Raw genomic sequence first — 25,314 nt, 5'->3', positions numbered from 1 at the left:
CACATGACCACAACACAGGTCATACTTGCGTGAACTAGCAGTATTGTCCCTTGTCTATCGACAGCCGTTGACCCGTTGACCTGTGTGATTGGCCTGAGTCGTGTGTATCAGTAGGCCGCATACACATTAACCCTTTTAGTCCGTCACTGGAGTTACAACAATATACTAATGGAGAGATGATATGAGGTGTTAGCTAATAGCGTTGCACAAGAAACAAACCTGGGTTTTTCTAAACTCTAATACTTGGTATGTAATAGTAAAACAGCACCTACCTAAATAAATCGTAACTAGAAATCAAAAACCTATATTATTGTAGTATATATAGGTCTGTGGTTGTATTTTATATAGCCTTCGTAACTTCTTCTATAGAGAAATGACTTTTGTAATTTCTTTTACTGAAAATTGGGCTATTCGCGTCTGACACATATATAATTTTTATGTTCAGCAACAAACCATATTCTGGTCAGTAGCCTAATAGCTGTTTTTCAAATCTAGGGTAATTTTCAAAGGTCTTTCTTGGGATTTCTAAAGAAATTAGGCCCTACTGATAGATCTAGTCAGTGTGCTTGCCCGGTGGGAAATCAAGGAAATTAGATTCTACATCTAGATCTAAATCTACTCAAGAATAAAATTCTACACAAATTTAATTAGACTAAATTTTATATTGACTGTAATAAATGCAGACTCTACATTCGGTCTCATAGTCTATATAATAAACAACCGATAAGGTTAGACTATATTCTAGATCTAGAGACTTAAAGTCTTGCAAGGTGAGTTATAATTTTAAACAGGGACCAAATGACTATTGTGCCACAATTGTGGTGGTAGCTGCCAGATTTTTCTAAACCTTAAGGGCGGAAAATATGCAACAATGCTGCATGCAAGATCTATATAATATATATATATATATATATATATATATATATATATATATATATATATATATATATATATATATATATATATATATATATATATATATATATATATATACAACTAGATTATCTCTCTAGATCTACAGTATACATATAATATATATATATATAGAGAGAGATTCTATATCACTAGATTAATATATCATGATTATATGATACATCTAGAGTCTGAAATTAATTAGTAATAATCTAGTATAGATAATTAGAGATATTTCTAAAAAATGTGTAGTGCCGTTATAGTTTATAAATTTAATAAAGTTTATTATACTTTTATAGTTATAAAAATAAATAGTATAGTATTAGTAAGTATAGACTTGATCTAGATTGTAGATTTTAAGATTAGATTCTAGATGTCTATAACTATAGTCTATAAATCTGGATCTAGATCCTTATAATAATTTATAATATCAGTATGTTATTCAGTTATTGTCTTATCATCATCATGATCATGAGATTATGATTATGTTAAGATCTAGCTCTACATTACATTACACCTACCTATAACTATAATGCCTATATTTATATTAAATCTAGATCTCTATAATCTAGTCTATAGTATCATTATCAAGATTCGGTCAAGAGTTTTTTGAGACCAGATCTATGACACACTTAATACAGGTCATTTCTTTCCATATCATGTTATTTTTAACATTCTCATTATAAATCTATATATAGATCTAGATCTATCTCCTTTTCTGAGAAGGCTTCTCTGCTTGTCACTCTTCCAGTGGATTGGTAAGGTGTCTAGTAAAGACTGGTATTTCGCTTGTTTGATGACCTAGATAAGATTTACCACTTACTTAACAAATTCTCAGACACATTGAGATTAGTAAAGTATCTGCTTTTTTTTTGTCATTCATTTTGTCATAATAGGCTATTCATCTGGCTTGTAACTGATGTTACCCCTCCCACCCCTGCTCATAAAGACTATCTCTATTGCTTGCTTTTATTCTAAACAGAAAACTAAAATCACCTGCCACAACTTTCTTTATACGTATGTACACCATACATTTTTGTCCTAGTGTCCTGATAATATGTTAATTTATTTTGAAGGAAAAGCAGCAATAGCAAAAGTAAAAAAAAAAAATTTAGAAAAAAAATGTAAATCAAGAAATGTTTATTATAAAGTAATTTATCATTAATGGATACTTTTATTTACTCCACATTTTTATCCATTACTTTTTGGTTTAAATGTTTAGAGTGCTAATATTATAGAAGATTTTTATAACCAACACACTACAACGCTACACGTCTGGTCATGCAGTATGCACGCTGCACAGTCGTTGGGACTTCTTGATGGTCCTGGGTTCATACTTTACCCTGCCTACTGCCATCCCCCATCATCCTGCGGGAGGTTTGGATTAGGAAGTAAATTATCTTCAACTCTGAAGGAACATCTGAAACATGAAAAACATTTGACAAACAATGCTATTGGTCAGACCAGTTTTACGTGACAATAAATATTTGGTGGTCTCCTACTCACTACCCCTCTCTAGAGTAAATTATTCTTACTGTGGATTTTTTTCACTTAGCCATTCTTAGCATGCTCTGTATTTACTTATTTCCAAAGCAGAACGTTTTGGTGCAGCAATAATGAAACACAGACATTCAGTATACATTTAGTACACATATGGATGTGACCATCATAATATCATCTTTTGTTAAGCAAAACCTCTTGTGATGATCCTATTTTTGTCAGAGAACAATGTTACAAGTCTCAGAAGAAATTTGACTATTAGATTCTGATTTAAGAAATATTCTGTGTGAGTGAATTCCAAATTTACAATCCATGTATATAACCTTTTTTTTTTTTAAATATTTTTTTTTTATTTGAATGAATTGTTAAATGCTTTTCATTTATAGGCATATCATTTTATGCTATACATGTTGAATTTTTTTATTCATTTTAAGTCATGGACCTAGAAATAAATAGCTTAGATCATACACTGACTTCTATTAAGTAATTCTTCAGACCTGAACAATTAGAAAAAATTCCAGATTATGAGAGATTACATTTAAGTAACATGAAACAAAACTATGAGGCTATGACAAGGGCAGGTAAGTTTTATCACATTCTAGTGGCAATCTACAAAGTGTTACAAGTCACTGGGTTAAATCAGTGATAATCAGGACTATAATATATAGTTTTTTTTTAAATTTTAGTTTGTTTTGGACTTAACATTTAAAAAAATCTTTTTCAGTGTTTTTGAAAAAATTATTTAGTATTAACTATTTTTTTAAAGATTTTTATTTATCATACAAATAATGCCAAAAGATATTTCTATACAATGGATTATTTGCTATTAAAAAAGAAGGTTATATATGAGAGGACTTTTCTAACTGTTTGATTAGAAAGTGTTTTAAAGAAGAGTAAACCCAATAACGTTTTTCATAGAGTATTTAAAGTTAAATCTCACTGGCACTGTGCACTGATTGATTGTCATGATAAAAGACAGGATGAGAGTTTACTCTCTTGAATCTGTGGAGTTGCAGGTGAAGCAGCTTTTTTCTGATGTACAGAATTTGTCGGAATTTTTAAAAATTGCTGGGGAATCCTTCATGAATTATCTATTTTAGATAAAATTAGATAACATAATTTTTATTGCTCCAAACAAATAGAAATTCAGTTTGACTTTGACTACAATTGACCACCTCAGTGTAACTACTGTAACAATACCAATATAGATGCAAATACGAACAGCATTCACACACAAAACACATACACACTCACAACCAGCACTTTATGAACTAGACTTCTATGTACTTCTGGGTGATGACAGATGACCTTGTAACTCTGTTTGACTGAAAGTGGGATAAAGGAGTTCTTAAATCTTTCTGTTTTAGTCCTAATGGAAAGGAGACGACCACTTCGTTCAGGTCTGATGTAAAAGTGGTTTAATTGGTATGCAGGCAGTGGCATCACAGTTTATTTTATTTTATTATAATATTTATGTTTTTAGCTAATTTGTTAGATTTCAGTAATTGTAAATTAAAAAAAAACATAAACAATAAACATAAATCTATTGCTTCAGGTCTGAAAGTCAAACCACCAGAGTTTATGATGGGAAAGAAAGATGATTCAAATCATAAGCCAGTTCTACATTATTCAGATACAGATGGCTCAGATTCAGATTGGACACCAGATAAAGAGAGATCTCAAAATCATTTAGGTTTGTGTTATTAATATATCTGATTTAAATGGAGCACTTTTTAAAATAATTAATTACTGAGAATTCAAATTTACAAAGAAAATATTTTTTTATATCTGCTTTATATAAATTATGCTACTATCAACAATATACATAGGAAATCTTTTGTGACTTTTGCTTCTTGTAGATACTTGAAGAAAAATATATAAATAAACAAGGTGGCTAAATCAAGCAGTTTAATCAACAAGAAGGAGTGAACTGGTTTATTTCTTGATACACCTATAGTAGGTGGCTTCTGGCCTGGAGAAATGGAGAACTTTGGTTTCATGCATCTCATTCACTGGCGGATCCAGGGGGGGGGGGGGGGCGGTAGGGGCGATCGCCCCCCCCCCCCCCACTCGGCCGACCCCCCCCCCCCTTCGGGGGGGGGGGGCGGACGAATTTTAGTATAGAATTCACACAATTTGTATACGAATTCATTACTTATGTTAATAATATATACTAATTATTTATATTTCAACCTATTTTTAGATTATTTCGCCCCCCCTCTAGTATGTTGGCCGATTTGGTGGGGTCGGGAGGGGGCGATGGTATCAATCCCGCCCCCCCCCATAAACTTTCGAGTGGGGGGGCGGTCCAATTTCTTTGTAGAAATCACAGCTTGCTAACAGAATCAATTAAATATCTATGTGATTAAAACTTGTTATTGATATTTTAACCGATCTTTGTATTATGTCGTTTCCTGTTTGCCAATTTATCTCTACTGCCCTTCCCACCTAAACCTTTTAAGGGGGGGCGGTCCTACTTTAATGGAGAAATCATAGTTTGTGAACAAAATTAGTTGAATTAATATATAGATTTATATTATGTCGCTCGCCTTCTTGTATCTTGGCCGTTTCGGTGAGGTTGGGCGAGGGGGATTGCATGTACTGCCCTTCCCACTCTAGCCCTCTGAGTGGGGGGGGGGCGGTCCTATTTTTATGGAGAATCATAGTTTGTAAACAAAATTAGTTGAATATCTATGTAATATAAACTACATATTGATATATGGACTCATTGTATATTATGTCGTACCACACTCTAATCTCAAATTTTATCATTAGTAAAATTTAAATGAAAAAGGGTTGTACCAGGTGGGAGGGGCGATTCATGCAATCGCCTTTCCCCCATCGGACAAACCAATACTTTTTCTTTTTGTATTACAGTTAGGAAATTACTAAATTATATATAATAAATTAAATTCTTATATCGAGTCGCCACACCCCTATTCTTTAATGCCAAATGCAATCTTTAGCAGAAATTATTAAAGAAGCGAGGATTAATCGTTTTCACTCTACCGCCCCTCCCATTTCCAGACAGAGTTTATGTAATTTCACATGAATTTATCATTACTATTTTAAGAAAGACTTTGCATTCAAAAAATTAGAATTCAAACGAAATTTTTCAGTATAAGAGTCACGATTGAGATGAGTTCTAAACCCAAATCATTTTTTCATAGTCGCCTTTTTCTAACCTTTACCCAATCTGATATTTTTCTAGTTAAATAAATTTGGGACTATAACTCACAATTTATACTTTTAATGAATATTATTTATCGAATAATTTTTTTTCGGCGGAGATCCTGAAAGCCAAAATCTAAATATGTGGGGTATCTTATCTTTTCAAGGAACAAATCGGATTTTTTGCAATGTATTAAGGACCTATAAATTCATATTAGAATATTTTTCAAGTACAACATTATCCAAAAGGTCCTTTTTTAATAGTATGAATAATGAGTTTTAGGTCAAGAGAATACGTTTCTTCTGTGAAGTATGCAAGAAAACTCTTTTGGCGGCGGGGCTTCGCCCCGAACTCCATTGATGAATAATGAGCTGTAGACGTCAGGAGAATGCGTTACTGCAATGAATAATGCAAGAAAACACTTTTGGCGTCGGGGCTTCGCCCCGAACTCCATTGATAAATAATGAGTTGTAGATGTCAGGAGAATGCGTTTCTACAGTGAAGAATGCAAGAAAACGCTTTTGGCGGCGGGGCTTCGCCCCGAACTCCATAGATGAATAATGAGCTGTAAATGTCAGGAGAATATTTTTCTGCAGTGAAAAAAGCAAGAAAACGCTTTTGTCGTCGGGGCTTCGCCCCGAACTCCATTGATAAATAATGAGTTGTAGATGTCAGGAGAATGCGTTTCTACAGTGAAGTATGCAAGAAAAAACTTTTGGCGTCGGGGCTTTGCCCCGAACTCCATTGATAAATAATGAGTTGTAGATGTCAGGAGAATGCGTTTCTACAGTGAAGAATGCAAGAAAACGCTTTTGGCGGCGGGGCTTCGCCCCGAACTCCATAGATGAATAATGAGCTGTAAATGTCAGGAGAATATTTTTCTGCAGTGAAAAAAGCAAGAAAACGCTTTTGTCGTCGGGGCTTCGCCCCGAACTCCATTGATAAATAATGAGTTGTAGATGTCAGGAGAATGCGTTTCTACAGTGAAGTATGCAAGAAAACACTTTTGGCGTCGGGGCTTCGCCCCGAACTCCATTGATAAATAATGAGTTCTAGATGTCAGGAGAATGCGTTTCTACAGTGAAGAATGCAAGAAAACGCTTTTGGCGGCGGGGCTTCGCCCCGAACTCCATAGATGAATAATGAGCTGTAAATGTCAGGAGAATATTTTTCTGCAGTGAAAAAAGCAAGAAAACGCTTTTGTCGTCGGGGCTTCGCCCCGAACTCCATTGATAAATAATGAGTTGTAGATGTCAGGAGAATGCGTTTCTACAGTGAAGTATGCAAGAAAACACTTTTGGCGTCGGGGCTTCGCCCCGAACTCCATTGATAAATAATGAGTTCTAGATGTCAGGAGAATGCGTTTCTACAGTGAAGAATGCAAGAAAACGCTTTTGGCGGCGGGGCTTCGCCCCGAACTCCATAGATGAATAATGAGCTGTAAATGTCAGGAGAATATTTTTCTGCAGTGAAAAAAGCAAGAAAACGCTTTGGTCTTCGGGGCTTCGCCCCGAACTCCATTGATAAATAATGAGTTGTAGATGTCAGGAGAATGCGTTTCTACATTGAAGAATGCAAGAAAACGCTTTTGGCGGCGGGGCTTCGCCCCGAACTCCATTGATGGAGCTGTAAATGTCAAGAGAATACTTTTCTGCAGTGAAAAAAGCAAGAAAACGCTTTTGTCGTCGGGGCTTCGCCCCGAACCCCACTTTAAAACCTTATAGCGATGCCCCAGTTGTTTTGTTTTTAAAAAAAGGTTGAGAAATGCTGCTTTTAAAAAAATTCTCATATATATATATATATATATATATATACATATATATGCATATAGTTACAGGGTTTACTGGGCATTAGGGTTAGGGTTTGGAAAAAAATCGCCCCCCCCCCCCCCCACTCAAAAGTTCTGGATCCGCCAGTGATCTCATTTCCCATGAATTCAAAGATTGTTGTGAAGTGAAAAGTATAAATCTATTGTTAGTGATGTAGAAATCATATATATATATATACATGGAGATGGAATTATGTCATAAGATTTCTAAAAATAATCCTGTCATGAAATAAAATTGTCAAGTAATATCAATACTTGGTATTCGGTAAAGAAATGAATGCAAATTTGAATGTTGCCATATATTATGGTTTGCTAGTGGTAATAATGATATTAAAGTACATACTAAAATATGAAGACAGGACTATCAGTGCACATTTACATATAAATAACTCTACACAGAACTGAGATAGTTTGACACCAGCACTTATTTAGAAGGCGTTGCATAGAATTTATATTTAGAGCATAGACAAAAGAGGAGGCAGTGAATGGAATGATGATGCAAGAATCATAGACGTCATTAGTTCACTAGACAGTCTAATTAGTGATTCCAGAGTAGTTTTTTGAGGCTTCTAGTTATGATAAGTGTTTTCTAATTTTTCAGTTTTGGAAATAGAAATAAAAATTTTGCAATTTTTGTCTCTCTCATCACAACACATTATATGTATTGTCTATTTTCTATTTTCATGAAGGGAAAAAAAAGACTTTGGCTTCATTAGTGCGAAAGAGTAAATCAAGTCAAAAACATCAGTCTCCAAAACCCTCTAAAGAAGTAAGTTTTATCTTTCACATTCAATTGAATAGTTTACTATTAGCTTATGAAATCTCTGTTACATTTAATCACTTTTATTAGCAACTAGATTAAAAATACTTGTTCAGTGTCTAACTTTCATATAATATTCTCATTTGACTCTTATGACTTTGACTTATATTTGACCTTGACTTATGTTACCATTGTGTTTAATGAATTTTGTTAAAAAAAAAATTACTTTAATATAAACAGATATTATTTTGTGTCTAACTAGTTTGTACATTTCATTGTCTTGTTTGTCTTGCTTGCAGTATAAGATAGATTGGTACATATTTAATAAGCCATAGAGGCTGTTGTAAAACATAAAACAGGGCACATTTTAGAAAACTTATTTGTAGTCTTTTGACCTAGCAGTGGAGTAGTGAATTGGGGAGAGAAAGGGTTGCACCATACCCTGGGTACTAATCATAGATTTGACAGGTAATTTGCATAAGTTAATGTTTAAAATAAATTTGTTTGTTTGTATGTTCGAGAATTTAATGTAATGGCGCATCAAGGCTTTAATTTGACGTTGTTAAAATTATTTAGTTTAAAGCAAAGACATTTGAATTTTCCATAACCTAAAAATAGATTAGATGGCTCGATACAAGGGTAAAGATGTAGATTGGGGGACTATTTAGATAGGACTTTGGTGAACTTAATTTCAAAAAATAAATTGGTCAGACATTTTTCTGAAGAGTAAAGTAAAATGTTTTTTAAATCAGTTTCAATTACAATTGCACCATGTCATTTGTACAATCCCATTGTAACAATTATGTTAGTTTTAGTTTTACTAAAGACTTACAATGTGCACTATATCTGGTGTTGGCTAATTACTGTGCTGGAAACAATGGGCTGTGTTTTTCAAATAATGCTAATGTCAATCTGAACAGAAATAATATATATGAATCTAGACAGTGAAATTGTTAGCAGTTTGGATTATTGTAAGCTCTACTTTTTATTTATTTATTTTCTTTGTTTTTTTTCATAGGCCTATCAAAAATAATATTACAAAATTTATTTAAAATGTTGTAGCTTGATTAAAACAATTGTCATGGTAACTTTTTTTTTAGCACATATGTAGATCAATTTTTTGTCATATTACCATTACAGTAAGAATTATTAACTCTTTCTCTGTAATTATTTAACAACTAACATTTTTCTGGGTGGAAAGACATGCTCCAATTTGATTCCCATTTCTGTAATTCATCTAATTCTCTTTGTAAAATATCTGTGTCTTGTGTTGTTTTTATTGTTCTATATATTATGCAATCGTCTGCAAATAATTTAACTTTTGTTCCTGAAGTAATGCAATTTGGTAAATCATTTATGTAAATTAAGAATAGTAGTGGACCTAAGACTGTTCCTTGAGGTACACCTGAGTTTACTGTTTTTGGTGTTGATTTAGAGCCATTTATTATTACAGTTTGTTCTCTCCCTATCAGAAAATCTTTAATCCACTGATGCAGTGGACCATTAATGCCGAAATATTTTAATTTTTTAAGCCAACTATGATGGTGAACTTTGTCAAAAGCCTTGGAAAAATCTAGTAAGATAGCATCTATTTGTTCACTATTATCTAAACCTTTTTGAAAAATCATCAATTAGTCCTATTAGTTGTGTTTCACATGATCTATATTTCCTAAAGCCATGTTGGTATGGGGTGAGGACATTATGTTTATCTGAGTGGTTTATGATGTTGCTACATATGTGTTCTAGGATTTTACATGTGATGCTGGTAAGTGATACTGGTCTGTAGTTTTCTGGGTCAGATTTTTCTCCTTTTTTAAATAGGGGGGTGACATTAACTTCTTTCCAGTCCTTTGGTACTCTGCCCTGGTTAAGCGATGCCTGAAAGAGTATTTTGAACACTGGGGCTAGTTCATTGCTTAGTTCTTAGAGTAATCTAGCTGGAATACCATCAGGTCCCGATGCTTTATTTGGTTTTTGGATTCCATTTTCTTGTACTACTATATCTTCTATGTTGTCTACTTGGTTCAAATTAAGTAATATGTCTTTGTCTCCTGGGACTGAGAATGCTGATGCAAAGTATTTGTTTAGGATGTTTGCTTTAGTTTCATTATCATTATGTATTATGTTATGTTCATCTTTTAATGGCGCTATGCCTGTTGTTTCCATTTTCTTAGACTTTATGTATGACCATAGGTTTTTGTTGTTATCTTTAGATATTACATTGTTTATGTATTCACTCTGCATGTCTGCTTACTTTTTGGGTTAGGTGTTTAATTTTTATATACTTTTTGTAAACTCTTTCTGCCTTAGTAGTTTCTTTAAATTTTCTATATATATTTTCCTTCTGTTCACAAAGCTTCTTTAGTCTATTATTAAACCATCATTTATTTATTTTGTTTGATGTGTATTTAGTTGGTATATGATTTTCTACAATGCTTTTAAGATGGTTTTTAATGAAATTCCAGAGGTCATCGACTGGTTGGTTAATGTCTTTTTCTAATAAGAATGTTTGTTGAAAGTTTAATGCAGCTTGGTGTAGTTGTGTTAGGTTACATTTATTCCAGAGTAAGATTTTTTTTTGGGTTTTGTATTGGCTACTGCTTTTATCTGACTGTGTATTTTTATGATCTCATGGTCTGATAGACCAGGGATAATATCATAATCAACTACTAATCCAGGTCTGTTGGTTAAGAAGAGATCTAATGTGTTGTTTTATCTATTTGGCTTTTTAATGATTTGATCTAAACTTAGGTTGTGTAGAGTTTCTATGAAAAGCTCATTTATGTCTTTAAGGTTTTGGTGTTTATCTATGGTTAGTGTTTTCCAATTTATATCAGGTAATGTTGAAATCACCCATAATCCAAAAAACTGCATTTTTATTAGTCTCTTTAAGTGTAGTAAACTGATTACATAGTTCCTGCATGTATTCTAAACTAGAATTTGGTGGTGTGTAAATACTGCCTATTATTAGGGATGTTGAGGTGGTATTAATTTTACAAAATGTTGATTCTATATTTTTTGAGTTGGGTAAGGTAATTTCTTCTGCAATAAGAGTGTTTTTTATTGCTAAAAGCACTCCTCCATGATTATCAGCCCTATCTTTTCTAAAAATTTCATAATTACTATTGAAAATTTCTGCATTATAAATTTCAGGATGTAGCCAAGTTTCTGTTCCTGCAATTATGTCTGGTTTCTCACATTCTAACAAAATTTCTAAGTCTGCTGTTTTGTTCCTAATGCTTTGAAAATGTATTACTAAGGTTTTAAGGTATTTTGGTATTACTTCTTTAGTAGGTTTGTTTAGTGAGGCTGTTGTATTAATTTTAGTAGATTTAGGTTTAACAGGAGTGGATCTGGCTAGTGGTTGGTGAGTTTGGTTTGGGATGGTGTTTAGGATGTTGTATGGGTTAGAAGTGTCCGCATCAAAGGAATCAAACAGTCCTGATGTAAACTGAGGTAACCCACACGGTACACAGTGCCATGATGCGTCTTTGTTGCCTAAGGCATAATACACAGGTGTATTCATATGGAGACATGATGCATGGTACCATTCATTGCAGGTTAACACTGATCAATAAGAAATAAGTACATGATCACATGATAAAAGGGATTTTAATTTCAAATTTGGATTTTTACTGGACATTGACAATTTATTAAACAAGGGAAGTGATAACAACAGTTTCTTAAAAAAAAATTAAACTTATAGTGAATTTTGTATTACACATTTCAATAAAACAGTACTTTTATGTTGAAATTTGTAACTGCAAGATGTTAACTCTACTGCAGATAAGAAATTAAATCTAAAACTTTTCACCTTTATAGTTTGTCCAGACCTTGTAGTCTCACTTCTCTCTAATATGTCAAGATTTATTTCTAACTGTGAATCCTTAAAGATAAGAAATTGAATCTAAAACATTACAAATATTTTGCATAAATATGATATAGCATTTTTCTAGAATCTAATTTAAGTAGTGACTAATAATATATTTTAGAAGTTTTGAGTTTGATTACATTCTATCATTTGTATTATATTTTCATTATGACAGCATCATATTTATTAAATGACTATATTTTGTTTCTTAGGATCTCTGGGCATCAGTTATGTTTGCTACACTTCAGCTAATTAGTTCTAAGAATTAATAGCAAGTGAAAAAAAATAACATAACATATAGCTAGAAAAAAAAAATCTTATTTAATCTAGTGTGTACCAACTTTAGTCTCATTAATCCAATATTTTATCATTTTTGCCAAACAAGGTGGAAAATAAGACTATTGCAAGTGAGAATGTCGAAAAAACACAGATGTATTCTCTAAGAAACTCTAGAAACACCGGCTGCATAGCATTACCTGATGAAGATGATTATATATGTATGTTGAGAATTTTTTTTTTAAGTTTTTGGTTTTAATGTCAATTTTTTGTGTAGAAAGTTAGCCCTGTTGTTATCTTCAAAGTATGTTGTAACAGCCAAGGCTGTGCATGTAGCACCTCTAGTTTAGAAAATGTAGCTTATTATCTAGGCGAGGAATTGATTTCACAGCCATCATGTTACATGTAGAACTTAGAAGACTTACTTATCTTCAATTATTATAGAAAATATTCACAAGCATACTAAAAAGGAAATCAATTTCAGAACATACGAGGTCAAAATATTAAAACTACTTCTTTATATTAACATTGTATTCACCTCACCTTCAACTATCCCTTTGTCTTTTGGATTGTTAGGGCACCACACAAGATCTGTTGACTATATTTCTCCATTCCTCTCTGTCTTTTGCCTTGGATAGAATCTCTTTCAATAGCAGGCCTGTCCATTCTTTTATGTTGTCTTTTATTGCAATACATATGGTTCCATACATTGTTATTGCTGAAAGTGGAAATTGACCTAAGCATTCCATTATCTTTAAAATGCATCCATATGGCATGGCTCTTCTACTCCTGGCCTTCACATGTGTCTCAGATATTGAGTCCAGTGGAACTTTCACTAACTGGAGAAGGGGCGAAGCTGAGTAACTGGGGCCTAAACCAGTAAGTTTTGTGCAATAAGACAGCCCTTGCTGTCTACCCAACTAGGAGAAGTAAAAATTCAAACCTCTGCTGCCTTGCAGCTATATCCAAACATGGGAAAGGTTTTGGGGGGAGGGGTCAATTTTGAGGAAAAATCAGGAGGTAGAGACCCTTAGGCAGTTTGCAACACCCTGGCAGAGCCTGCGATGCTGCTGGCACCAAACTGTAATTGCCATTCCTTTGAAGACATCATCTGCTTGGAGAGGTGTGAACAGCTGTGTGGACAATATCGTTCTGACCATAGTTAATGCCCTGGCATTCTATGAGATGAACCATGGTCGTTTTGCAACTGAAAGACATCATGTATTTTTAGGCCATAAATAGCTAATCTCCATGTACTTAATTATAACCAAGCTAATTATTATTATGCTAACTCCAGGCTTCCTAGAATTAGTACTTGTCACCATTTTAGACATCAACATTTTTTCACCATTTTAGACATCAAAATTGTTTTTGCAGTTTGTCAAGAATGTTTTTTGGAGTATGTCGGTGATTGTCCAGAACATGGTGGACTCAACATTGTTTTAGATGCTGTGGTAAGAAATATAATCTTTCTAAATGCCTATCTTAACCAATGCAGTATTTAAGGGCTAAATGTTATAATAGATGAACCACTCTTACTTTAAAGTAAAATTCCTGAAAATGAAGTTATTATCTTCATTATATACCTCTTATATAACAACTACATCTACCACTCCTAATGTAATTATTGTTTTTTTAAGTATTAATTCAAAGCTTTGTTTTTTATTGTTCCAACTCAACTTGTATAAATTCAATCAATAAAAATATTATACCATTTTTTTCCTATCAGGATATTAGTCTACTTTATTATCTTTGTAGGTTCCTTCTGATAGTAGGAAAGGTAAGGATGAAGATTATAGCAAGAAGACATTACCAGAAGGACTAGTTATAAAGTCTTCAGAAATACCAGAGGCAGGACTAGGTGTTTTTGCTACTAAGTTTTTTCCTTCAAGAACTAGATTTGGACCATATTTGGGGAAAATAGTAACAAATAAAATGGAAGCCCATAAATCTGGCTATAGTTGGCAGGTAATTTAATTTTAATTGAGATTGTATGTTGGTCAACTGTTCTACATTTAAAGGATGCTTAAACAGATTAACAAATTTTTATCAATTGTCTCATCGGATATCTGCCTGGCCGTGTGGTATTTGGTCAACCATACCAATTGACAACACTAATAGATTTCTTACGCATGCATCTGTGTTCTTTGATTGTTAAGTGTAACATTAAATACCCTGGCAAGTATAGAAAGTTGATTTGCAAATGAATTACATTACTTCATTAACAGTCATTTGATTCCATTGATTTCATTGATTTAAGATTTGCAAATGAATTCAATTACTTTTATTGTGGGTTGATTCCATTAATTTCATTGATTTGAGATTGAAATTCTAGAAAATGTAAATTTGTGTAGAGTATGAGAAATGATTAAAGAAAACATATTTAATATAAAAAAAAAAGAAAGTTATCCTAGGAGTTTTGTGCTTAACAACATGCAGTATTTTGTATTTCACTTCACTAAATAACTTTGATATTGTCAGCCATTATTCCTTAGATTATTAAATCATTTAGAGAACAAAGTAAAATTGTTCTTTTGTATGGTCATAATGAAAAGCTAAACCTATTCACCTTCACCTATCCCTTAGTCTGTCGGGGCACCACGCAAGATTTGTTGACTGTCTTTCTCCATTTCTCTCTGTCTTTTGCTTTGGTTCCCTGAAGGAAGGTCTTTGCGAGCCATGACATTGTAATATGGCCATAGAGTTTTAGTTTGCATCTTTTTACAATAGTTTGCAGGTCTTCAAGGGGTCCAAATGCTGTTATAACCCTATCTCTAATCTCTTTGTTTCTGATGCATTCTTTAAATGTAATACTGTACCTAGGGTCCTTCTGTAGCATCTAAATTTCATTGTTAGGATCCTCCTCTTTGCACTCTGCGTACAAGACTCGCAAGCATATAAGAATATGGCCATGACCAGTTCCAGTTCCTTGATCTGTATTGAAAGGGAAAAGGTGCTAATTTTAATTATTCTTATTTTACATTTGTTAATCGCATAGTATTTTGACTACAACTGGGCATGTGTAAGCACTTCAATTAATGTGACAAACAGAAATTTAAAACAAGAAAACCTCCATAAACAATATGAAACTTGTCTGAACTCTAGCTTTTATTAAATATAAGCATGGTCAAGAGGCCAAGTAAGCTCTAACTTGGCTTGGCTTGGCTACCTATGAAGGGGACTTGTGGTTCGAAACCCAACTCGAGCAGAGTTGTGTTTACTGAGCGCCTAAAGGCAGCACAGAAAACCGTCTCCCAGATACCCTCCCACCTACTGGTTCACAAATGAGATTGGACCATAGTGCTCTGAGCATGCTATAAGCATGAAAGTAGCGCTATATAAAAGCTATAATTTATTTTAATTTATTTTTATTCTATATATTTTTAAAAAATCTGTATAATGAAAAATTAAACCTATTAGTCCCTAGATCTGTATTGAAAGAGAAAAGGTTTTTATGGTTCTATTTAATATATTTGAAATTCTGTGTACAAACATCTTTTGATTATTCGTCAGCCATTAACTACTATCACAAAAGAATGCAATGTTTGTATTAACCTTTTTTAATGCAGTAATAAGACCCAGAAGAACTCAACATGTCTCATTCCAAATGTGTAGCTTTTTTAAAAAAAAAATTTATTATAACTAATATAATACATTGTACAAATTAATTTTTTTTCACAATGATATATTTCATTTTAGTATTAGATGAGAATGTACAAAATCTTACCATTTGTAATTGTCCTTAGCTAATTGTTGATGAAATGTGTGTTGGGGTGGGTGAATGAAGGGGGTTTTGCAGTACTAGTACTCTAGGTTGAAAGTCTTTAAATATTGCATACATTCATTCTACAACAGGCTACTTTATACCAAGAAAAAAGCAGCTAAAGTGATTTCCAATCATGAATATGTGAGACAGTCTAAAATGTTTAAAAGTGGCTTTAATTATGAAAAAAAAAAAAAAAGCACAAAATTGTAAGCCATATATTGTTAGCCTGTTAAAAAAACTTTTTTAAAACAGTTTTTATGTGTATTTTAATACATAAATTAATAAAAAAAAAAAAATTTGCCACAGCAATTCTTATTTTGTACCTTGCAGATTTACAAAAATGGTAAAGCTTCACATTTTGTTAATGCTGATGATCCCAGCAACTCAAACTGGATGAGATTTGTTAACTGTTCCAGAAGTGAAGATGAACAATCTGTACAAGCTTATCAACACAGAGGACACATTTACTTTATAGCTCATAAAGCTATACAGCCAAACACAGAGATTCTGGTAGGTGCATTATTTTTCCTAGAAGATTTCATGTTAGTTAGTTGGTCCTTAGTAGCCTACTATTATCCTATTTCAGATGTAGCTTAGTAAAGTTACAATCTATTTATAACTGCTTGTATCACTCAAAGTATTTAGGCTCTTCTGATTTATGCATTATCTACAATAAATTTACCTTCATTATAACTACCAAGTACAAATGTGATGATGATCATTTTAAACATTCTTATAAGAGGCTATTGTTTTTTCCTGAAATTGAGTAATCAGCATTGCCGGTTAATAAAACAGAGCTATGATTCCTATTCTAGTATTGATGCCTTAGATCCCGTAGATCTCTATTATCAGAGGGTGTTTTATTGATTAGACTGTAGCTGGCATTTATCTTGTTGTTGTTAGGATCATTTGGAATACTCTGACCACATTCCAAGCTCATCTGCTTATTCAGTCATTATTGTGGTTCTAGCTTTGTCTTGTCTTGGTTATTGCTTTTATTTTGTTTAGGATGTTAACTATTATTTTTGTTTTGTTTTTGAACTAAACACTGTTTTGTTGAAGATCATCATTAAAAATAGTATTAACAAATAATTAATTGAAGGTATATTATGGAGACAGCTATGCTAAGCTATTGGGCATCCCTCTACAGAAATCAGAACAGAGCAAGAAAAAACAAGCAGATAATCAGAAAGGTAACAATTAATTCACAATTTAGTTGCAGGCCTAAAAGGGGAAATAGTTGCATTCTTTGTTGGTAGACATTATAATGCACCTCCCTGCACTGCACACTTTTTGGCCTGTGAATTATAGAATGACTGATAAGACAACAGGACAGTTTGAGAAGGATCTGTGTTGTGAATAGTACTCAGGCCAGTCACATCAGAAATAGGTGGCCACCCAGAAGGGTTGAGTGATATTTTCTCCAGTTCTAGAAGTCCATTTGAGACCATATCTAGAGAGCGAAGGTATCAGAGTTGAGTGAGTCACAACTTCCCAATCAACGATTCAGTATGTTACGACAGAGTTCAGCAAGGTATCAGAGTTGAGTGAGTCACAACTTTCCAATCAATGATTCAGTATATTACGACAGAGTTCAGCAAGGTACAGAGAAGCAGGAAGAGTTCTTGCTACAACAGTTAAGAGATTATACAACGTTTTAGATATCCATGGCAGAACATTCGTACAGTCAGTGTTACATGTTGCCAATTAAACAGTATTGGCTGTTATTTACTGAACATGAAAGTGTGACATTTTTTTGAAGCCCTGAATTTTCAAGTTCTTTCAATTGGTAGTGTCGTATTGTGCAGTTCACAGAGAGCCTGGAAAATGAGAGCTGTTACAATACTATAGTACACATATCTTTAGGCTTAAATTGTTATTTAATACAGCATGTGAAAGCTAAAATCATGTTTATAATGTTTAGATCGATATGTATTTCTTATTTGCTTATTGCTTATTTTATATCCTTGAAAGTTACATCATAAAAAATCAAGAATTTTTAATATATATATATATAATATATATATGCCAAAACTATAGAACAATAAGTCTGATTAGTCATTCAAGGAAGATAATGTTAAAGAATAATTCTCGACAGACTCAAGAGAAAAACCAAGTATGTCCTTTCGGAAGAGCAGGAAGGCTTCAAAGCAGGTAGAAGCACTGTTGAACAAATATTTAACATCAGACTACCTTTATCACCAAAAAGAAACTGGTACACAACATCGTACACTTCAAAAAAGCTTTTATTGACTGGGATTGGCATGTGACAAGTGATGATGTACTTCAACATAAATAAAAACATCCTCGATGTTATCAACACCTTATATCAAAATGCGAACATCTCAGTACTTCTGAACAACCAAATTGGAGAAAGTTTTAGGACATCCAGAGTTCGGCAAGGATGCATTCTCTCCTTTTAACATATTTCTGGAGCATAAAGGTATCATGATATATGAGGATGCAGTGGCTGAGTGATTAAGCGCCTGGCTTCTGAACGTGGGGTCCTGGGTTCACATCTTGGTGAAGACTGGAATTTTGAATTTCAGGATTTTTAGGCGCCTGAGTCCACCCAACTCTAATGGAATTTAGCTGGGGAAAAGTAAAGGCTGTTGATCATTGTGAGAGCCACATGACACCCATGTTAACTATTGGCCACAGAAACAGATGACCTTAACATTCTCTGGTCTATATATCGCAAGGTCTGAAAGGGAAACTTTATATTATGAAAGAAACTCTGGAAGAGTACTATTAGCTTGCATGCTACAGAAAACTGCTGGGTATCAGATAGAAGGAAAAGAAGACAAATGAGTTTGTACTTTTACAAGTCAACACTATCAAGAGGGGGAGGGGACTGCTATGTGTAACATTGTTCCGACCATAGATAATACCCAAATGCCCAGGCATTCATCTGATTTCTATGAGAAGCTCCATAGTCCCTTTGCAACTGAAGGAGGTCACATATATATATATAAATATAAATGTACTATCATAGGTAAACTTATGTTTGAGTTGTTGTACACAAGTTGAATGGGGTCTGCCAGGATGTTCTTAAAATGTGTGTGCTTTACCAAGCCAAAAAGATTGGCTTAAATGAATTCTACTCTATACCATTGATCTTAAGAAAATGGTGGAAACTCAATTTAGTTTGAAAGTCGGGATGTAGAAGATTGTTGTGAACTACAGATACTTCCTTTGTTATAGCTGTATAATGGTTATACAAATATTGGAAGCTCTAAGTACATATTGACTTCTAGTATAATGGTTTTACAAATATTGGAAGCTCTAAGTACATATTGACTTCTAGTATAATGGTCATGGGCGTAGCCAGGTTTTTTTTTTTGGGACAAAATATATGCTTGTATGGATGGATGTGTGTGTACATAATTAATCTCTATTACATTCTGACCCTTCATTCTTTTGGAAGACATTTATTGTGCCCTAGAATAAGTTCTTCCTGGAGTTAGTGAAAAAATTGTAGACTAATTGCCATTTCCAGCAAGGGGTCTGGGGGAGCGCTGAGAGCTCCCCCAGGGCTCCGCCCGCCGCCAAGTTTATTTCTGGTAATGAAAGCCAACTAAATGCATATCTGAGGTACCTACAGTGCATTATTTTGCTATTATAAAGTTTTATTTCAAAAACCTAATGTGCTATTCTTACTGACTTAGACCCTCCTGCGCCGTTCGGCGCATTAGCTGGCAAGCTGTTTCCACAAAAATCTGTCACTGCAATGTCTGAAGCCTCTTCCCACCTGCTCTGAGGACCTCCATGAAAGTGTGGCGCCAAGTTGTACTAGGATGTCATCGCAACTCTTATTTTGCGTTATTCATTTTTTTTTGTCGGAGAACATGTCACGCAAACCTCATGCGACGCTCTGTCACAACCTTACTAAGGGGTTGACTCCCATTTCGGCATAGGATTTCCTTGATTTAGATCTGATCTCTATAATTGACTCCTAAAATCCGTCTTAGCCATGTTTGTAGAGCCACATTTAGTGCTTTTCTATTTCATTGCACTTTATTAATGGAGCCCAGCCACTGGTAGACATGTTTAACCTCTTGACTACGATCTTGGAATTAGGTGACTATTTTGCTTTAGATGTTATATCGAAAAGGGAAGTTTTATCGTCAAAATCATCTGTTGTGGGGTTTTAAACTTAAATATATCTGGATTTTTTTTTTAAATTCAAAACCACATTTAGCTATGCTCATAGAATTTGGTGACTGTAGTTTGCTTTAGAAATAATATTGAAGAGAGATGCTTAAAACGCTCTGTAGGGGGTTTTAAACTCAAAACTATCTTGAGGGGTTTTAAACTTTTAAAAAAGCCATCTGGAAGAGACGAGTTGAAACTCAAAACCCCCCCATTGGCTTGGCTACGCTCAAAGAATTTTAGTGTGTAATTTGTTTTTTTTTATATTGAAGAGGTATTTTTTTAGCATCAAACCCCTCTGAAGGGAAATTTAAACTCAAACACCCAATAGGCTTGGCTACGCTCATAGCATTTTGATTGGGAATTTATTATTTTTTTATTTTGAAGATTTATTTTTAAGCTTCAAACCCCGCTGGAGTTTTAAAGAGGGTTTTAAACTCGAAACCCCCTGGTATGGTATGGGGTTTCAAACTCAAAACCCCCTTGTAGGGGATTTTTAACTCAAAACCCACTTTGCTGTACTAGGGCAAGTGATGGTTTAGTATTAAAATTTCATCTAGAATAAACAAAATTAAAGCAAAAGATCAGTCACAGAGCTAATTTATTTTATTGTTTTGATTTCAGGTGATTTACACTGTAATTTCTGTCCCTTGGTTTTTGTCAGTTTTCATTTTTACATTGAATCCCATCTGAAACATCAACATCCAGAACATTATTGGAATCTTATAAACATGTGCCAAAGAAAAGACACCACTCAAACAGACTCTGAGAAGTGTGAAATTAGCAAACAAAGTGATAAAAGCTGTGCTTGCTATTTAAAAACAAAAAGATTTGCTTGTAATATGTGTGCTAAAACATTTACAGACTTACAGTCAATGAGGACTCATGTCTTTACACACACAGGAGAAAAAACATTTCAATGTGATTTGTGTGAGAAACAGTTTACACATCTACGTTTACTGAAAAGTCATAAACTGATACATTCATCAGAAAAACCTTTTGTATGTAATATTTGTGGTGAAGGTTTTAAGCAGACTCATGTTTGTAGAAGTCATAAATATAGAAAACACAAAGATTTAATACAGAAAAGAGTAAGACAAAAAGGTTTAAAAAACATGAGAAAAGGTAAACGTTTTTTTTGTAATATTTGTGATAAAACTTTTTCAGAATCATACTCTTGGAAGGTACATCAACTCATGCATACACAAGAACCACTTCCTTGTGTTGAATGTGGTCAAAAAAAACACAATAAAAGCAGTTCTTGCTCTTTGAATCTGTACACACACTTATTAATAGACAAAAGATTTTCATGTACCTTTTGTGGTAAGAAATTTATAGAAAAGTACACGTTGAAGAGACATATCTTATCACACACAGGAGAAAAACCATTTCAGTGTGATGAGTGTGACAGAAGGTTTACACAGCAACGCTTATTAAAAAGTCATAAACTGACTCATGCATCAGAAAAACCTTTTGTATGTGATGTCTGTGGTAAAGGTTTTAAGCATCCAAGTGCTTGTAGATTACATAAATATAGAAAGCACAAAGATTCAATTCCTACCAAAATACATCCCAGAGGTTCTCCTGGAATAGGAAAATATTATGTAAAGGTATGTAATGTTTGTGGGAAACATTTTAGAAGACTATCTACTTTAAAACAACACCAGGTCAAACATACAAGAGAACCATTGACCTGTGATGAATGTGGTAAAACATTTAGAAAGATAGAAACTTGGAAATTACATAAAAGTTTACATTCATGCAAAACAACTTCTCCTTGTGATGAATGTGGTCAAAAACAACATTATAAAAGCTGCTCCTACTATATGAATCCACCCACAACTTTTAAATTGAAAGTAAAAAAGTTTACCTGTAACATGTGTGATAGAAAGTTAGCAGATATGTTTGTTTTGAGGAAACATTTATTTATGCACACTCAAGAAAAGCCATTTCAGTGTGATGTATGCAACAGACAGTTTGCACAGTTACGTTTTCTGAAAAATCATAAACTGATTCATTCATCTGAAAAACCTTTTGCATGTGATGTCTGTGGCAAAAGTTATAAGCAACCAAGCTCTTGTAAAATTCATGTACTTAGAAAACACCCAGACATTAAACCTATTAAAGTAAGACCCAGAAATAGAAAAGACACAGGAAAACAATTTCTATGTGATGTTTGTGGTCAAGTTTTTGCACGATCATTATTTTTGAAGCAACATCAGCTGAAGCATACACAAGAACCATGTAAATGTGATGAATGTGGCCAAATATTTAAAACCATACATTTTTTGAATAGACATAAAAGTTTACATTTGAGCAAAACTTTAATTGCATGTGATGAATGTGGTAAAATATTTAGAAAGGCAGACACTTTGAGGATACAGAAAGGGTTAAATTCAGGTGTAAAAACATTTCTCTGTGATGCATGTTTTGAAAAGCAACATAGTAAAAGCTGTTCCCATAATTTGAATTCACATACACATTTCAAATTAAAAGAAAAAAGATTTGCATGTAACATGTGCGCTAAAAAGTTTATTGAGCTGTACCAATTGAGGAATCATTTAATTGTACACACTGAAGAAAAACCATTTCAGTGTGATGTGTGTGATAAAACGTTTACACAGCAACGCTTATTAAAAAGTCATAAACTGACACATGCATCAGAAAAACCTTTTGTATGTGATGTCTGTGGTAAAGGTTATAAGCAACCAAATGCTTGTAGAATTCATAAATATAGAAAGCACATAGATTTAATTCCTACCAAAGTAAAACACAAACGTTTAAAAGATGCAGGAAAACATTATGTACCAGTATGTACTATTTGTGGTCTAAGTTTTACAAGATTATTTGCTTTGAAGAAACATCAGTTGAAACATACACAAGAACTACAACCCTGTAAAGAATGTGGTCAAAAATGTATAACTGCAGACACTTTGATGATACAAAAATGTTTACAATCAGGTCAAATGCCATTTTCCTGTGATGAATGTGGTAAAAAGTTTAGACTATTCCGCAATTTGCAAAGACATAAGTATGATCATACTGGAGAAAGACCATTTAAATGTGATATATGTCACAAAGGTTTCAAGTTTCAAAGTTTATTGAAAAACCATAAGTTCATTCACTTAAAAGAAAAGCCATTTAAATGTGAAATGTGTTGTCAACATTTTTCAAATACATACCAAATGCAAAGTCATATATTTAAACATACTGGAAAAAGACCATTTAAATGTAAAATGTGTGGCAAACGTTTCACCTTCAAAACTAATTGGAAAAAACATAAATTTATTCACTTAAAAGAAAAGCCATTCAAATGTGAAATATGTGGCAAAAGTTTTTCAGATGCATATCGTATGCAAAGGCATTTGCGTATGCATATTGGAATAAAACCATTTCAATGTGATGTGTGTCACAAAGGTTTTCCTGAGTTGTACCGTCTGAACAAACATAAAAAATATGCATGCATATTGTAAAAGAATTACATTATATTTATCTAACAACTATTGTCTTTAGAAATAATAAGCCATAAATGAATCTAATTCTATCTTAGAAATTACAGACGCTCATTCAAAGTAGATGATGATGATTAGAACCAAGCTTAAGAAATGTGTCTTTATCTTTGTTGTTTTTTTTCTAAGTATTTTATTAAGCTGGATTTTTTTTTTGTATTTGTAAATGTGTTTTATATATTATTGCTACTTTGTTTTTAGTTTTCTGACATAATGTGAAGCACTATCATTTCTTCTAATCCTGTATAAACAAAAAAAATTGATGTTATGTTCTGTATTTATAGATCATTGTCCAAATCAAAGTTGTTTTGAATACGGGCCTAAAGAAGTAAAAATAAAAGTACAGCCACATTTTTGTTTTCAATATCAAATCAATTTTTGTTCTACATTTTGTTTTTTTAGCAAAGAATTTGGCATAAATATGTTTTAAGTTATGAGTATCACTGTACGATTAACAAACTTTCAAGATTTAAAAAAAATGTGTGCATTGATTATTTTCAAAGGGTGATTGGGGTGGGTGGACTACAATTTTAATGGTATGTGTAATGTGAGTTTTGACCAAAAATAGCAACTGTTTTTCAATGCAGCATGAGAAATGTGCAAATATAGCCCTACATTTTTTTTTTTTTGTGATCCATTCAAGAATAATTATGAAATTCCAATTCCTGACATTATTTTATTTCACATTATTACTGACATTATGAAGGTTACTAGGTTAAAAGAAAAACAGCATTGGATCTTTAATTACTCTATGCTATTCATTGGTTGTATTTTTTTTTTTACTAGAAATATGATTTCAGTGATAAAAATTACAGTGAGTCATCATTTCTGGATATTTTCAGGTAAGCTGCAACTTTTTAACATTGAAAATACAAAATAAAGGCATATAAGTGTATGTTATGTTGGCAGCTGAATTAAATAATACTATTGTGGTGCAAAAAACATGTGTGTTGTAGTTATATAGTCATTTATAATACCAGCACATTATTGCATGTACATTTAAGGTGTAATTTTGTTTCTACATATTTCTATGTAACTTTGGTCAAGAGAAGCAATGCTGCTTACCTAGCTTTCCCTGTCCCTTAGCCAAAAAATAGGTCCTTGGACAATGACATGTCTCTATATCCTGACCAATATCAGGCCAACTTTTCTTGATGATGTTGTGGCTAAGTATAAACTGGTTCCCACCTAGACATCATTCACCCATCCTTTTTTTTCTCTATTGTTCTTGAAAATCACTTGCAATCTAGATGCAGCCCCATGTTAGGTAGTTTTATCAAGACCTCTAATCATTTGGTAGCCTATAATTTATTAATTAATTTCTTAAAATAAAAGTAATGTAGTTTGTTATTCATGTTTTTTTTTGTACTGTAATTTCTTAAAATAAAAGTAATGTAGTTTGTTATTCATGTTTTTTTTTGTACTGTCATTTTTGGATTCATAATAACTTATAAATTTGAAAATGTTTCATCTTTACAAGTAAACAAAGTAGATTAAAATAAGTAATAAATGTGTATTTCCTTGGACTGCATCATTGGTAAGAGAAAAACATTATGTGAAAGTCGTGA

General features: G+C 33.0%; 1 protein-coding gene and 1 long non-coding RNA gene across 6 annotated transcripts; one reads left to right on the top strand and one right to left on the bottom strand.

Annotated features, from left to right (window-relative positions):
• Positions 1-543: 543 nt before the first annotated feature.
• LOC106073752 (zinc finger protein 62 homolog) lies at positions 544-24,097 on the top strand. Of its 5 annotated transcripts, none has more exons than XM_056019623.1 (9): positions 544-770; positions 3,968-4,105; positions 8,102-8,181; positions 12,429-12,540; positions 13,697-13,773; positions 14,078-14,287; positions 16,416-16,595; positions 17,188-17,278; positions 20,862-24,097. In XM_056019623.1, exons 2-9 carry the CDS (start codon positions 3,994-3,996, stop codon positions 23,708-23,710), a joined length of 3,711 nt encoding a protein of 1,236 aa, XP_055875598.1. In that variant the 5' UTR covers positions 544-770; positions 3,968-3,993; the 3' UTR covers positions 23,711-24,097. The 5 variants fall into 5 exon arrangements, with proteins under 5 accessions (XP_055875598.1, XP_055875597.1, XP_013089835.2 ...); XM_056019622.1 differs by lacking the exon at positions 544-770 and adding an exon at positions 2,215-2,698; XM_013234381.2 differs by lacking the exon at positions 544-770 and adding an exon at positions 2,791-2,993.
• Positions 11,806-24,947, bottom strand: LOC129924520 (uncharacterized). The gene is made up of 3 exons (XR_008776478.1): positions 24,812-24,947; positions 12,863-15,253; positions 11,806-12,058 (listed from the first exon to the last, which is right to left on the bottom strand). It is a non-coding gene; the product is annotated as an uncharacterized LOC129924520 (long non-coding RNA).
• Positions 24,948-25,314: the final 367 nt, after the last annotated feature.

The sequence above is a fragment of the Biomphalaria glabrata genome, chromosome 2 (genome assembly GCF_947242115.1).
Source record: "Biomphalaria glabrata chromosome 2, xgBioGlab47.1, whole genome shotgun sequence".
Lineage (NCBI taxonomy): Eukaryota > Metazoa > Mollusca > Gastropoda > Planorbidae > Biomphalaria > Biomphalaria glabrata.
The sequence above is the reverse complement of the archived record's forward strand: the minus strand, read 5'-3'. Positions and strand labels throughout refer to the sequence as shown.

Bases quoted from the DNA above. Each gene is read 5' to 3' on its own strand.
- LOC106073752 (XM_013234381.2), top strand. From the start codon at position 2,960: ATGAAACAAAACTATGAGGCTATGACAAGGGCAG. The intron at 4,106-8,101 runs GTTTGTGTTATT...ATTTTCATGAAG, and splicing joins GAGATCTCAAAATCATTTAG to GGAAAAAAAAGACTTTGGCT. The intron at 14,288-16,415 runs GTAATTTAATTT...TGTACCTTGCAG, and splicing joins AATCTGGCTATAGTTGGCAG to ATTTACAAAAATGGTAAAGC.